The sequence below is a fragment of the Ornithorhynchus anatinus genome, chromosome 11 (assembly GCF_004115215.2).
Source record: "Ornithorhynchus anatinus isolate Pmale09 chromosome 11, mOrnAna1.pri.v4, whole genome shotgun sequence".
Classification (NCBI taxonomy): domain Eukaryota; kingdom Metazoa; phylum Chordata; class Mammalia; order Monotremata; family Ornithorhynchidae; genus Ornithorhynchus; species Ornithorhynchus anatinus.
Genome location: NC_041738.1, coordinates 4,065,030 through 4,081,018, shown reverse-complemented (window position 1 = coordinate 4,081,018; position 15,989 = coordinate 4,065,030). Strand labels below are relative to the sequence as shown.

The 15,989-nt window shown below is 52.3% G+C and overlaps 1 protein-coding gene across 2 annotated transcripts; it reads left to right on the top strand.

Annotated features, from left to right (window-relative positions):
- Positions 1-856: 856 nt before the first annotated feature.
- On the top strand, positions 857-15,519 carry BCL2L14 (BCL2 like 14). 2 transcript variants are annotated; one of them, XM_039913659.1, is made up of 6 exons: positions 857-943; positions 7,107-7,456; positions 11,421-11,561; positions 12,589-12,659; positions 13,838-14,101; positions 14,938-15,519. In XM_039913659.1, exons 2-6 carry the CDS (start codon positions 7,123-7,125, stop codon positions 14,977-14,979), a joined length of 852 nt encoding a protein of 283 aa, XP_039769593.1. In that variant the 5' UTR covers positions 857-943; positions 7,107-7,122; the 3' UTR covers positions 14,980-15,519. The 2 variants fall into 2 exon arrangements, with proteins under 2 accessions (XP_039769593.1, XP_039769592.1); XM_039913658.1 differs by having other exon boundaries at positions 11,343-11,561.
- Positions 15,520-15,989: the final 470 nt, after the last annotated feature.

Genomic DNA, 15,989 nt, shown 5'->3' with positions numbered 1-15,989 from the left:
TTGTGTATATATGTATATATTTATAGTTCTGTTTATTTCTATTAATTATGCCCATATATCTATAATTCTATTTATTTCTATTGATGCTACTGATGCCTGTTTACTTGTTTTGATGCCTGCCCGTCTACCCCCTTCTAGACTGTGAGCCCGTCGTGGGCAGGGATTGTCTCTATCTGTTGCTGATTTGTATTTTCCAAGCGCTCAGTCCAGTGCTCTGCACAACTGAATGAATGTAAGAAGTTTCGGAGGCGACAGCCTTGAACAGGAAGAGGCTGTTTTCTGTACCTGAGGAAGAAGGGGTGGGTGTTTGTCAAATACGGTTTAGCGGAACGAGCACAGACCTGGGAGGCAGAAGGATCTAGGTTCTAATTCCAGCTCTGCCACACGTCTGCTGTGTGATCTTAGACAAGTCACTTCACTTCTCGGGCCTCAGTTCTCTCATCTGTAAAATGGGTTTGAGTCGGGGACACCCCACCCCAACCAAAGTGGGACGAGGGACTGTGTCCAACCCGATTTGCTCGCCTCCACAAAAGGAGAAGCTGCACGGCATAGCGGACAGAGCACAGGCCTGGGAGTCAGAAGGTCATGGGTTCTAATCCCAGCTCCGCCACTTGTCTGCTGGGTGACCTTGGGTAGGTCCCTTCACTTTTCTGGGCCTCAGTCATCTCATCTGGAAAATGGGGATTGAGACCGTGAGCCCCCCGCTCACCATAGTCGGGGCTTAACGAATACTACCATGATTTAAAGAGCGTGATGATTATTAGGAGAAGGCGACCCCGCCCCTCCCAGGGGAACCGACCTGGTGGAGGTGGCTCCGCCCCCCGGGGGCCATCCTGGAGGAGGCGGTCCCGAGGAGAGCTCAGGTTCTCCAGCGGGCCGGGAGCTGAGCCCGGACCTTGGGCAAGCCGAAGGAGCAGGGCCCCGCCGCCTGCTTTCGAGCCAGGTACAGGGGAAAAGGAGGTCGGGGAGCTCCCTCGGCGCCGCATTTCTCCGCGGGGTCTCCGGAGCGGGCCTTGGCACCGGTTCAGCGGCAGATGGTGCCCAGATATATGCCCCCTCCCTACGGATCCCGGGGGGCACCGGGTGGGCCTGGAAACTGGAACCGAAACGACGTCCTTCGAAGGGTTGGGGAAGGAAGTGAGAAAAAAGCAGTCACGTTTCGGTTTTCTTTCCTAACAGCTCAACGCGGGGAGGGTCCAAAGGTTGAAAAACCAATGGGGGCAGGAAACTTGGAGTCTTTGGGAGACAATAATAATGTTGGCGTTTGTTAAGCGCTTACTCTGTGCAGAGCACTGTTCTAAGCGCAGGGGTAAATACAGGGTACTCAGATTGTCCCACATGAGGCTCACAGTCTTTATCCCCATTTTCCAGATGAAGGAACTGAGACATAGAGAAGTAAAGTGACTTGCCCACAGTCACGTTTCGGTTTTCTCTCCTAACAGCTCAACGCGGGGAGGGTCCAAAGGCTGAAAAACCAATGGGGGGAGGAAACTTGGAGTCTTTGCTATTGTTTTTGTCTGTCTGTCTCCCCCGATTAGACTGTAAGCCCGTCATAGGGCAGGGACTGTCTCTATATGTTACCGATTTGTACATTCCAAGCGCTTAGTACAGTGCTCTGCACATAGTAAGCGCTCAATAAATACTATTGAATGAATTAATAATAATAATAATAATACTGTTGGTGTTTGTTAAGCACTTACTATGTGCAGAGCACCGTTCTAAGCACAGGGGTAAATATAGGGTAATCAGGTTGCCCCACATGAGGCTCACAGTCTTCACCCCCATTTTATGGATGAGGGAACTGAGGCATAGAGAAGTAAAGTGACTTGCCCACAGTCACACAGCTGACAGGTGGCAGAGCTGGGATTCGAACCCAGGACCTCTGGCTCCCAAGCCCGTGCTCTTTCCACTGAGCCATGCTGCTTCTCTGGCTCGCTCCCTTCTCAGGGGCCTGGTCTTGGGAGTCCGAAAGTCGTGGGTTGATAATAATAATAATGATGCTGATATCTGTTAAGCGCTTATTATATGCTGTGCACTGTTCTAAGGACTGGGGTAGATACAGGGTAATCAGATTGTCCCATTTGGGGCTCACATTTTCTAATCCCCATCTTTACAGATGAGGTAATTGAGGCACAGAAGTTATGTGACTTGCCCAAGGTCACACAGCAGACGAGTGGCAAAGCCGGGATTAGAACCCACAACCTCTGACTCCCATGCCCAGGCTCTTTTCACTAAGCCACGCTGCTTCTAATCGCGGCTCTGCCATTGGTCTCCTGTGTGGCCTTGGGCAAGTCGCTTCACTTCTCTGGGCCTCAGTTACCACATCTGTAAAATGGAGAGTAAGATTGGGAGTCCCACGTGGGACAGGGATTGTGTCCCCAGTGATCTGCTGTATCCACCCAGGACTCAGTACAGCACGTAGTAAGCACTTAACAAATACATCATTATTATTAATTATTCCCAGCCAAAGCCTGGTACCTATCCACATGCAGCATGCTACACCTGCACAGTGCCAAGATGGTTAGGTGCACAGTGCCAGGATAGGAAGTCAGCCGGGAGGGCCATCCGCTATTCGGACTGGTATAGGGGATGAAGGTCCCGAGAGATCTCTGTCTCTCCTTCCCGAGAAGATGGGGGTGGGGTGAAAAGGAAACAGAATAGGGAAACAAAAAATTAAAGGTGACATCTCATGGTGGGGGGGAGGGGAGAGAGGGCGGAGAAATAGAAAAGAGGAAGATGCAGAGCGTGGGAAAAGACCAGTCCCGAGGAAACAGGGGAGAAGTTAGGGAAAACAGAGAAAAGTCAGGTGAGAGGAGAGCAGCTTCCAGGAGTGATGGGAAGATTGAGAGTGGCGGATGTGGATCTATGAGTGACCAAGACAGGAGGACACAGGTGGGTACCAGATGGAGGGTAGTCAGAGGGTAGCAATTCCAAGCTGCTGCTGGGCTACTCCAGAGCTGTGGTGCCCTTGGGGATACCGGTGCCTGGGTACCAGGCTGCATTCACGGAAGTTGTTTGGGGGCACCCTACCCTGAAATCCATCTCCTCCCCACAGCATTATTTTAACCAGCATCCACTGGAGTGGAGGAAAGGCCGGGAGTGGGGGGGGATCTGTTGGGGGAACCATGGGAGACCCCTCCCCAAAATAGTCCCAGAGAGGAGGGGCACTGGGCCCAGGGCACCCTAAGAGCGCATTCAGTCAACCAATAATACTTACTGAGCACTTAGGTGTCGAGCGCTTAGGAGTATAGGGTAGATGTAGGAAATTTGATCCTGGCCGACAAGGAGCTTACAATCATATGGGGGATATCGATATATAATGCCCTAATTTACAGGTGGGAGGAGGAAACATTTAAATAGTAGAGAATGTAAATAGATGTGTACAAAAATACAGCAGGTGATTATGCATGAAAAGCGCTGAGATGGTTGTAGGGAAGGTGCAAAAATTGATCAGGGAAAGCTTCCTGAAGGAGCTGGGATTTCAGAAGGACTTTGAAGACAGAAAAGAGTCAATCAGTCAGTCAATCATATTTACCGAGCGCATATTGTGTGCAGAGCACTGTACTGAGCGTTCGGAAGAGTAACATATAACAGTATAGAAGGTACAATCCTGGTTTGCAACGAGCTTACAGTCTAGATGGGGAGACAGACATTAATATAAATAAATAAATAAAATTACAGATGCGTACATAAGTGCTGTGGTGCTGGGAGGCGGGATGAATAAAGGGAGAGAGCTGAGGTCTGGTGGATATGAAGGGAGAGGGAAGTCAAGGCAGGGGAAGGACACGACCCAGGTATAGGAGGCAGGAGAGTGGGGGGACGAGAACAGTGAGGTGAACCTAAGAGAAACGGAAAGAGTGCGAGCTGGGTGTGGTGGGAGGAGAGAGTGGATAATGAATCAATCAGTGGTATTTACTGACTGCTTACTCAGTAGGATAGGTAAGAGGGGGAGAGCAGGTGGAGTGCTTTAAAGAAAATGGTGAAGAGTTTCTGTATGAAGGAACTTTTGATGGTTTTTGAAAAGAGACTTGAGCGTGTGCCAAGCCAGAGGAGAAGGAACCAGTAGAGAGACAGGTTGAAGGTGGTGGTCAGGGAGAGAAAAGGGTGGGAGCCAGTGTTTTGAGATGCTGAGAGGGAATGGAGACAGTGGAGCAGATAGATTTTGAAAGCAAGGAGGACATCCCTTGGGAGATGGCTGGAAAGGATAAGAGAGCATGTCATGCTTGTTAATGTCAATGATAAAAATAATAATAATAACAAAAATGGTGATATTTATTAAGCACTTACTCTGTGCCAACCACTGTACTAAGAGTTGGGATAGATATACCTTAATCAGGTCAGACATATTCTCTGACCCTCAGTGTGCACACAGTCTGAATAGGAGGGAGACTAGGTTTTGAATTTTACAGATGAAGACACTGAGGCCCAGAGAAGTGAAGTGACTTATGAAGATCACACAGCAGACAGGTTTAGTGGCAAGACCCCGGGCTTGGGAATCAGAGATCGTGGGTTCTAATCCTGACCCCGCCACATATCAGCTGTGTGACTTTGGGCAAATCACTTAACTTCTCCGTGCCTCAGTTACCTCATCTGTAAAATGGGGATTAAGACTGTGAGCCCCACGTGGAGCAACCTGATTGCCTTGTAACTACTCCAGCACTTAGTACAGTGCTTGGCACATAGTAAGTGCTTAACAAATACCATAATTATTATTATTATTTTATTATATCATATCATCTCGCTATATCAACAGTGAGGCCACTCTGTACAGCCTGGCACTTTAGACCCGCTCTCTGCTCTCCCCACCTGCCTCTGGGTCCTTTGCCTTGTATGCCTCTGTTTCTCCTCGGACACTCTTGCCCTCTCCTTCATTCCCCCAGATCCAGGCTCCTGCCAGAAGCTGAAAATCTCACTGGGTACCCTCTCCCCGCAGAAGGGTTCCCCCATCCACCTGCAGCACCACAGCTCCCCACCCCCACAGAGACTCCTGGCCAGGATCCCCAACATTGGGTCCCAAGTCCATTCCTGGGGTGTGATCCACCCCTGGGTCAGAGAAAACTCACTGCCTTCCTGAAGAGAGAGAAAGAGGAGGGCCCCCCAAGGACAGATAATCGTATCCTGTGATCAGACCAGGAAAATTCCTCAGGTTAATGATTCCCTGAGCTGAATTCAGGAACCCCCTAGGGTGGGAAGAAGGGGGTGGGCAGGGCTGGGGATGGAGCAGCTGGGGCTGAGAGCTGGGGGAGACAGGTGGGCTGGTGGAGAGAACAGAGTGGGAGGAGAATATCTTAAAACATCACCCCACTACTGGGCGGCCTGGGAACTTAGGACGCTTGGCTTCCTTCTTCCCCAGGGGGTGGGGAAGGCTCTGTTTTGACAACCAGCTTCCCTCTGGGCTGCTCTGGGCCTCCTTCCAGAATTGCATGGCGGCAGCTGGACACCGGGATGAGTGACTGATCCAGGGGTGTATTAAACGGGCTGCTCAGGGCCCCAGCGGCACCACCCATCTTGGGACACTGCCTTCTGTCTCTCCGGGCCCTGGGGGCCAGCAACAGCTGGGCGATGGGGCTGACCGTCCACATCCCACTTTCCAGCAGTCGTCGGACCCCGACCTTTCTCACCCACGGCCTTGGACCAGACCTGAGCCCCCCTTGGGAGGGGGGAGTTGCTGGGGAGCCCCCAGATGATGACTGTGGGTCGCTTTCAGGCAGGGGTCCTTACTGAGTGTTTGGGAGCGTACAGTAGTTTGTGATCAAGATTCCCGCCCCCAAGGAGGGGACAGTCTAGCAAGGGAGACGGACACTAAGATAAATTACAGGTAGGGGGAACTGTGATGGTATTTGTTAAGCACTTACTATGTGTCAAGTACTGTCCTAAGCGCGGGGGTAGATACAAGCAAATCAGGTTGGACACAGTCTCTGACCCACATGGGGCTCACAGTCTTAATCCCCATTTTACAGATGAGGTAACTGAGGCATAGAGAAGTGAAGTGACTTGCCCAAGGTCGCACAGCAGACCACTTCAAAACCTTATTGAAGGCACATCTCCAAGAAGCCTTCCCCCACTAAGCCCTCCTCTCCTCTTCTGTCACTTTCTTCTGAGCCACTCTTACTTGCTCCTTCATTCATCCTCCCTCCCATCCCCACAGCACATATGTATATATCTGTATATATCTGTAATTTATCTATCTATATTAATGTCTGCCTCCCCCTCTACACTGTGAGCTCATTGTGGGCAAAAATGGGTCTGTGTGTTGTTATATCGTACTCTTCCAAGTGTACGATACCTTATACTAAGGTAAAATGCTTTGTACAAAGGAAGTGCTCAGTAAATATGATTGAATGAATGAATAAAAGCAGCCATAGAGGCAGAGCTGGGATTAGAACCCAGGTCCTTCTGGTTACCAGGCCTGTGCTCTAACCACTAAGCTACAGAAGCAACAGATCATAGGTGTGGTGGGCAGCCTTTCCTGGCCTTGAGGGTCCCACCCCCTTTTTGCCCCCAAACTCTCCCAATAGGAAGCTGGCACCAGTGGTGATCTAAAAGGGGTGGAGGTGGGAGTGCCTTTGAGTAGGGGGTGGGTCCGGCGCAGACCCCTTGGAGCCACTGCAAGAGCAGGAGAGTCAGTCAGTCAGTCAATCTTATTTATTGAGCACTTACTGTGTGCAGAGCACTGAAATAAATAATAATAATAATAATTGTAATAATACAGAACAATAATAGTAATTGTGGTATTTGTTAAGCATTTACTCTGTGCCAGGCACTGTACTAAGCACTAGGGTAGATACAAGATCATCAGGTTGGACACAGTCCCTGTCCCACAGAGGGCTCACAGTCTTAATCCCCATTTTATAGATGAGGAAACTGAGGCCCAGAGAAGTGAAGTGACTTGCCCAGGATCACACAGCAGACAAGTGGCAGAGCTGGGATTAGAACCCAGGTCCTTTAGCTCCCAGGCCCATGCTCTTTCCACTAGACCATGTCATACTAAGTGCTTGGGAGTGTACAATAGAACACTAAACTGACACATTCCGTGCCCACAACGAGCTTACAGTCTAGAGGGGGAGACAGATGTGGCTAAGGAGAGGAGGGGGCTTGTGTTTCAGGAGCCCCAGCAGCGCCATGGCGGAGATGGACAGCCTCGAATACCAGATCCTGGCTGCCTACACCCAGCAGCGGGCAGTTCGGAGCAGTCCCAAGATACTCATGCCGATGTTCCACTACCAGGGACTTGAGGAGAAAGTGGAAGAACAAGGAAGGTGGTTGGAGAAACCGGCCTGGAAGCAGGGGGTTGTCCAGGTCCAGGGGCCCTTGTCCCCACCCTGCAAAACCCCCAAATGGCTGCTGTCTGGGGAGTCGCTGAGGTTTGAGGACAGAAATTTGGAGGATGACGAGGAAGAGGAGGAAGGAGGTTTCCAGGGCCTCTCTTCTGAGGGCCTAACTGTGGAGAAAATGGGTAGGTGTGGAAACATTTTTGCCCCCAAACTCTCCCAATAGTAAGCTGGCACCAGTGGTGAGCCAACAGGGGTGCGGGTGGGAGTGCCCTCGTTGAATTTATCCTGAACACCTGTGTCTCTCCAGCTGCTGTCTGTCTAGCAGTCAGGCCCCAGACCTGGGGTGGCTGGGAGGGAAGTGGGGGTAAATGGCAAGGAATGGAAACTCCTAGGATCTCCAAGAGCCTGGGACTCTGTCTCAGACCCTAAGCTGTGGTGTTTCTTAAGTGCTTACTATAATAATAATGATGATGATGGTATTTTGTTAAGCGCTTACTATGTGCCAAGCACTGTACGAGGCGCTGGGCTGCCTCCAGGACGTCTCCACCTGGATGTCTGCCCGCCACCTAAAACTCAACATGACCAAAACTGAGCTCCTCATCTTTCCTCCCGAGCCCGGTCCTCTCCCAGACTTCCCTATCACTGCAGATGGTACGACCATCCTTCCCGTCTCTCAGGCCCGCAACCTCGGTGTCATCTTTGACTCGTCTCTCTCATTCACCCCACACATCCGATCCGTTACCGAGACCTGCCGGTCTCACCTTTATAATATCGCCAAGATCCGCCCTTTCCTCTCCACCCAAACGGCTACCTTACTGCTACGGGCTCTCGTAATATCCCCGCTAGACTACTGTGTCAGCCTTTTCTCTGATCTCCCTTCCTCCGCTCTCGCCCCGCTCCAGTCTATTCTTCACTCCGCTGCCCAGCTCATCTTCCTGCAGAAACGCTCTGGGCATGTCACTCCCCTTCTTAAAAACCTCCAGAGGTTGCCTATCAACCTCCGCTCAAAACAAAAACTCCTCACTCCATCACCTTGCCCCTTCCTACCTCTCCTCCCTTCTCTCTTTCCACTGCCCACCCCGCACGCTCCGCTCCTCTGCCGCCCACCTCCTCACCATCCCTCGGTCTCGCCTATCCCGCCGTCGACCCCCGGGCCACGTCCTCCCGCAGTCCTGGAATGCCCTCCCTCCTCACCTCCCTCAATCTAATTCTCTTCCCCTCTTCAAATCCCTACTTAAAGCTCACCTCCTCCAAGAGGCCTTCCCAGACTGAGCTCCCCCCTTTATCCCTCTGCTCCCTCTACCCCCCACTTCACCTCTCCGCAGCTAAACCCTCTTCTCCCCCCTTTCCCTCTCCTCCTTCCCCTCTCCCGTCCCACCCCCTCAGCACTATACTCGTCCGCTCAACTGTATATATCTTCATCACCCTATTTATTTTGTTTATTTTGTTTAATGAGATGCACATCACCCTGATTCTATTTACTTGCCATTGTTTTTATGAGATGTTCTTCCCCTTGACTCTATTTATTGCCATTGTTCTTGTCTGCCTGTCTCCACCGATTAGACCGTAAGCCCGTCAAAGGGCAGGGACTGTCTCTATCTGTTGCCAATTTGTACATTCTAAGCGCTTAGTACAGTGCTCTGCACATAGCGCTCAATAAATACTATTGAATATAAGCAAATCGGGTTGGACACAGTCCCTGTCCCATGTGGGACTCAGAGTCTTAATCCCCATTTTACAGATGAGGGAACTGAGGCCCAGAGAAGTGAAGTGACTTGCCCAAGGTCACACAGCAAAAAAGTGGCAGAGCCGAATAAGGACCCGGGTCCTTCTGACTCCTGGGCGTCCTCTACCAACATGGCCACGCTGCTTATACATCCCAATCCAAACTTTGGATCTCAGAGAGTGAACCATGGGGGATCAATCTTGAGTCCCTGGGGGAGAAGTAGGAGTGGGGAACGATTCTCTTTGAAACCCCCTGAAAAAACAGAGAACTAATGTGGAGAGAGGGGTCAGGAGTTTCATCCATGCCCCGTGGTGGGGGGAGATACTGAGGCAGTGCTTTCTAACAGACCACCACAGAAGCCTCTACCCCAACAGTTTACCTTCTATCACCTCAGTACAGTGCTTGACACATAGTAAGCGCTTAGCGAATACCACTGTTATTGTTAAAATATTATCTCCTCCCCCTTTGCTGACCCTGCACTCGGAAAACCCCCTTTAGCCACGTGAGCTCCCACAGCTTTCTCCCGAAAGACTCCACATTCAGGAAGTTGGTTGATTGCCCCATAATAATTGTGGTAATTTGTTAAGTGCTTACTATATGCCACGCACTGCACTAAGATACAAGATAGACAGATCCCACATGAGACTCAAAGTCTAACTAGGAGGGATAACAGGTATTGAATTCCCACTGGTAGTTGAGGAAACTGAAGCACCAAGAAGTTAAGTGATTTGCCCAAGGTCCCTCAGCAGGCAAGTGGCAGAGCTGGGATTAGAACCCAGGTCCTCTGGCTCTCAAGCCCGGCCTCTTTGCACTAGGCCCCGCTGCTTCTCATTGTACAGATGGGGAGCTGGGGATCCGGGGGTCCTGGGGATCCCGGGGGTCCTGAGCCTCATGGGGTAGAGCTGAGACAGAAGATGAGCGTGAGCCCCATCCCTCTGCAGCTGTCCCAGGGAGGCAGCGGCCAATTTGACCAGTGGTTTGCTTGTATCTTCTCTGCCTAGTGGGGGCCTCTGTGTCCCCAAGCCCACCCCTCCCCACACCATCCTGTGGCAGCACCTAGAGTTTAGGTTCAAGCTCAGGGAACTGGGTCCAGGGGTCTTTGTGTAGCAGAGAGATGAGGGGCTGCTAAATTGGGGGGGAGGGAGAGGCCCTACCCCCAGCCTCACCCCTAAACCTCGGATGGTTCTGATCCCATCATTGAAGCAGCCCAGAAGGTTTCCCACTGGCCATTTTCCCACCCAGAGTTACGTCAGGACAGGGTGGGGGGTGATCTGTTGATAATAATGATGGTATTTGTTAAGTGCTTATTATGTGCCAAGTACTGTTCTAAGCGCTGGGGTGGATATAAGGTTGACAGCTATCCCACGTGGGGCTCCCAGTTTTAATCCCCATTTTACAGATGAGGTAAATGAGGGACAGAGAATTGAAGTGACTTGCCCACAGTCACCCAGCTGTCAAGTGGCAGAGCTGGGATTAGAACCCATGACCTCTGACTCCCAAATCCCTGCTCTTTCCATTAAGCCATGCTGCTTCTCTCTAGTTGCTGATGGCAATTATTCCCGCTTCGGCAGGATTTGCTGAGCACGGGTATGGGTCTGCCTGTTGTTACGTGTGTGTACGTGTCTGTTGGCCTGTCTGTACCCATATGTGCATGTCTGGGTGCCTCTATATGTATCCTGGCGAGTATATGCATGTGCAGTTTCAAGAGACCAGTGAGAAGTCAGCAGGTCTTTCCACTTTGGATGGTGTGAGGACGTGTCATCGGTCTGTGGCCACTCCCTTCTGCGTCGCCCTGACTTGCTCCCTTTACTCATCCCCCCTCCCAGCCCCACAGCTCTTATGTTCATATCTGTAACTCATTCCTTCACATTACTGTCTGCCTCCCCCTCTAGACCGTAAGATCGTCGTGGGCAGGGAATATGTCCATTTACTGTTATATTGTACTCTTCCAAACGTTTGGTACAGTGCTCTGCACACAGTAAGTGCTCAATATATACGATTGACTTACTGACTGTCTTGACCCCAGACACAGTGGTGCAGGAGGAGGGGGGGCCTCCTTCCCTACTTTGAGCCCACTGGGAAGAGAGGGGTGTCCTGAGGGTCCAAGTTCCCATCCCCTACCCGAGGCCTCTCCCTCCCAGGCCCCTGCAAATTATGGTTTTATTCAGTCATATTCAGTCGTGTTTATTGAGCGCTTACTGTGTGCAAAACATTTAACTAAGCGTTTGGAAGAGGACAATATAACAATAAACAGACACAATCCCTGCCCATAGAACAGCACCCGAGTCACGCTCTCACCCTGGGCTAACCCCCACTGCTCTCCTCCGGTCCCTTCCCCGCAGAGCTGAAAGCCACAGGGGCTGCTTCCTGCCACAGGGGCCTCTTCCTGCAGGGGCTGACCAGCGGCTCCTCTGTTCCAGGGGCGGCCAGCCCGGAGGCTGAGCCGGCAGCAGCCATCGCCAACAGACTTGCCGAGATCGTGCAAGCCCAGCCGCAGCAGGACTCTTTTGAGAAGGTGGTTCTTCAGTCTACATTAGAGTCCCAGAACACCGTCAGAAAAGGTGAGCTTTCTTTCCCTTCAGTAGCCGGGTGGGGGCCTGGAGACAAGAAGCAAAATGGTCACCAGGGCCGGTCTGACGGCCTTTCCAGCGGGCACTGGGACAAAGCTATGGGGTCACAGGCCCCCTGAAAATCCCACTTGGAGCCAGGGGGTTCCCTGGGGCAAGGAAAAAGTGAATCAGGTCTCAAGTCTACACTGTGGGTGAACAGCTAATCACTGTACATATCCCACACTGCTTAAGGGCCCAAGCAACCCAAGTGGCTGCTTTTTCAATGCAGCCAGCCGGGGCTCTGCCAATGGTCCCTGAGGTCACCCCTGCTCCATTCCAGCGTGCTTCCACACAGCGGGACGGTGCCCCGGGCACCCTCTCTGCCAGCAGGGCCAGCCAGCTGCCCCGACCCAGGGGTTTTGGAGGGTACCTGTGGGCTCCTCCACTGCATGCAGGGTATTTCCCCTGACCTTCCCCAAGCCCACCCCCACCTTCCCTCCCATGAACCCAAAATATCCAGAAATCTGAAATACATCCCATTCCAAACTTTGAATCCCAGAGAGTGAGCCATGAAGGGATCGATCCTGAATCCCAGAGCTCATCTGGGCCTGAGGGAATGAAGTCTTTGGGAGCCATTTCCCTGAACAGCCTCTTCCTGGTTGGCCCGGGAATCAGCTGGGTTGACAATCGATGCTCATATCCTGCCCTCTTCAACTGCCCAGTCCACCCTGCAGTCTGGACTCTGGGAGCTGATCTGGGGCTCCCACACCGGCTGGGGCAGAGGAAAGGGGACCCAGCCCAAGGTGCTGTCTATCAGGGTGACCAGCGGCAGCAGAGTTCCTGAGGTGGAAACTTGTGTCTGGTCTGTGGTGTCTCAGCAGCCCATTCATTGAGAACGTTGGTTGGGCCCTGCCCGTGTGGCTTGCCTGGGAGGCGAAACTGGAAACTCCATTTAGGACCTCACGCCTGTCTGGTTTGTAGATGCGGTATTCCTTCATCTTCCTCTTATAGCAGATAATCACTGGATTTTCCCTGATAGAGAATGAAGACCAGATCATTATGAAAATTGCTGAGTTGCTGAAATATTCCGGAGATCAGCTGCAACAAGAGGTAACCAAGGCTTGGGGTGGGTGGTTTGTGGCTCCATGGGGGTGACTGGGCCAATGCTGAAGGGAGGAAGGAGGGGAGGCTGAGGGGAGGTTGAAGGGGAGGCTGAGAGGAGACTGAGGAAAGGTTGAGGGGAGACTGAGGGGAAGCTGGGAAAGGCTGAAGCAAGTACGGAGGGGAGGCTGAGGAGAGGATGAAGGAAGGTTAAGGGGAGGCTGAGGGGAGGCTGAAAAAAGTACTGAGGGGAGGCTGAGGAGAGGATGAGGGGAGTTTGAGGGGAGGCTGAGATTTTGAGACGGTACTGAAGTTCACTTGTTCGGTAACCCTAGCTAAAGAGTATGGACTTTTTGTCCTCAGCTCCAGTCATTCATTCATTCAGTCATATTTATTGAGGGCTTACTGTGTTCAAATCACTGTACTAAGCACTTGGGAGAGTACAGTATAACAACAAACAGACACTCCTGAAGCAGCATGGCCTAGTGGCAAGAGCAAGGGCTTGGGAATCAGAAGAGGTGGGTTCTGATCCCAGTTCTGCCTCCTGTCTGCTGTGTGACCTTGGTCAAGTCACTTAACTTCTCTGTGCCTCAGTTACCTCATTTCTAAAATATGGATGAAGACTGTGAGCCCCACATGGGGCACCCTGATTACCTTGTATCTAACCCAATGCTTAGAAATACGACTGAATGCATGAATGAACAGCTCTTGGCATATAGTAAGCACTTAGCAAATACCATAATTATTATTATTGTAGGGGGAGAGAGACATTAATAGAAATAAATACATAAATTACAGATAAATAAATTACAGATACACTCCTCCTCCCTGGGGAAAAGGAGTGGCAAAGGCAGTTCCCGATGCACGGAGAAGGAAGGGGAAAGCTGTCTGCTTCCCCAACTCCCAAGGAGCCTACAGGCTGGGCTTGTGCTTGGAGATCTGGATGAGCTGCCCAAGCCAGGGGAGGGGACAAGGCTGCAGGGAGTTCAGACATGGTCCTTCTCAGCTTGACTGCCCTGGGCCAAGGTGGAGGCTGGCAACGGTCGATGCCAGGCCCCTGTGTCCTCAGAGGCCCAGCCCACCCCCCTGGGTCTCAGGGCTATGGTCCAGCTCTGGCTCAGATCCAAGCAGTTGATGGGTGAACTGCAGTTGGCTCTCCTGGCTCAGCTTCCTGCCCTCTCTCCCAGTTGAAGAAAGACAACACCCTGCAGCATATGTTTTGGAAGCTGAACTACTCCATCTTCAAGAGCATCGTCGACAGATTCCTGAGAGGGTTGAACATCTGGGGAGAGCCTGAAGAGGGCACCCAGAGGACCAGACTGGCCTTTGCCGTTGATGTCATTGCCCGCCTCTCGGCTGTGGACAACTGCCCCATGAACCGGGTGCTGGGCTTTGGCACCAAGTACCTGCAGAAGAATTTCACGCCCTGGATCCAGCAGCATGGAGGATGGGTGTGTGCTAAACACCTCTGCTCCCAGGGGCAGTCCGGGGGGATTGGAATGGCCAGGGATTTGCCCTTCAGGGAGTTGCACCCAGATGGCAGTTAGTCTGTTGAGCACGAGGTCGGGGTGGTCTTGGGGGGGCCCACGAGTCGATTGGGGCTGAGTGGGGCCAGCCACTGGGGAGGTGACAGGTCAGAAGACCCCCAAAAGGTGGGGGGTGGGTCTTTTCAGCCCCTCACAGAAGCTCTAGGGACTCACTGGAGGCCCAGCGTGAGTATCGTCGGGAATCCAGCAGGGACCCTCACCGCCTCCCTCAGGGTTGGTACCCCCAGACCCAAGCCAGGGTCAGAGGGCCCGTGTGAGCCCTCTGTTCATCTTGGAGTGAGGCTAGTGAGGTAGTATACTGGATCACTACAGGCAGACCTCATTTAAAAGCACGGCTAAGGCTGCCTCCATAGGAGCTTGCTTAAAATGGGGCTTCTTCCCCTGGGTCTGCACATCCCTGGGCCTTGTCAGCTAGGGTCCAAGCCTCACTAAGCTGGTCTGGCTAGGCTGACTGGGACTTTCCTACTCTGAGCCCCTTACCTCCCCACACGGCTCCTGAGGGGGTGGGGGGCGGGATCCTTTCCCCAACCCAGAGACCAGAATGGTTAAGATGAGGTCAGGGGTGCAGATGCAACCAGCTAAGTAGCTAAGTCCCTGCCATTGGCCCTGAGGGGACAGAAAGGAGAGGGGGCTGACCGGGAAGGATGCATCCCCTGCCCCCACTTTTACCCGGCCTAGTCTTAACAGGGTTGCAATGGTCCTCTCTCTCTCTCTCATCTCTGTCTCTGTCTCCTCTCCAGGAGAAGGTGATGGGAGTAGCCCATGGGAATGAAGTGGAATGAGCAAGAACAACTTCACTTCTTGGAGTACTCGACGCCTCCCTCCCTCCCTCCATCCCTTCCTCTCTCCCCGAAACTTCCCACTGCCCAAGGGAAAGAGACAGAAACGGGTTTGCCCAGAGAGCACCAGAGTGTTTGAATGCCAGGCCTCCTCACTGTTGGCAGCTCTGGTCATCACAGCCTGGCAGAGCTCCTGGGACCCCCTGAGGCTGATGCTGGGGAGTCAAGCCCCTGGACTCTCCCCCTCGACCTTCCCCAACCTAAGAAGAAAATGGCAGCGAGGTCTAAAGCAGTTTGTGGCCCATTGCCCCTGCCCCCACCCAATCCCTCACTCATGCCAAAGCAGACTAGTGGGAGGGTCTGGAAGGTATCCCAGATCAGACCCACCAATGGCGCCGAGCCAGGTGCCCTGGCATCCCCTCACAGGGGCCAAGTGGGACTGGTCTAAATGGAGCCTCCTGTCACTGAAGACCCATGGACATAGAATAATAGCAATACAACCTGGAATTTGTAGATCATGTTTTTATGTTTCCAAACCACAAACTTAATGTTCAATCTCATTTTTCCCTCTTAAAATCGATGTGAGATAGGCACCTTTCTCCCGATTTACGGATGAGAACACTGGGGCCCTGAAAGGTTAAGTGATGTGTCTGAAGTCACCCAGCAGGTCAGGGGGAGAGCTGGAACTAGGACTCCGGTCTCCAGATGCTTTTACCCTCAAAATGAACTGGCCTATTGATTGGAACTGCCCCACCGGGCTCTTGCCCCACCCAAAGACTCTGACCTGGCCCACCCTGGGAGAGGAGAGGGGGGTCAGGACAGCTCTCTGGTCGGGGTGGAAACCTCGGCTGGCCCCACTGCTGAAAGCCTGAGTTAGGCTATGGCCACCATGAAGGGGAGGAGCAGATCCATGAGATATTAGTAAGTTGGGAAACAGCAGGGCTTCGGGATGGGGTGATGGAGAGGAGTAGTGAAGGAGGACTCCTGGATTTCCAGTGGGGAGTAGAGGGTAC

Bases quoted from the DNA above. Each gene is read 5' to 3' on its own strand.
- BCL2L14 (XM_039913658.1), top strand. From the start codon at position 7,123: ATGGCGGAGATGGACAGCCTCGAATACCAGATCCTGGCTGCCTACACC. The intron at 11,562-12,588 runs GTGAGCTTTCTT...TTTCCCTGATAG, and splicing joins CCAGAACACCGTCAGAAAAG to AGAATGAAGACCAGATCATT. The intron at 12,660-13,837 runs GTAACCAAGGCT...CCTCTCTCCCAG, and splicing joins GAGATCAGCTGCAACAAGAG to TTGAAGAAAGACAACACCCT.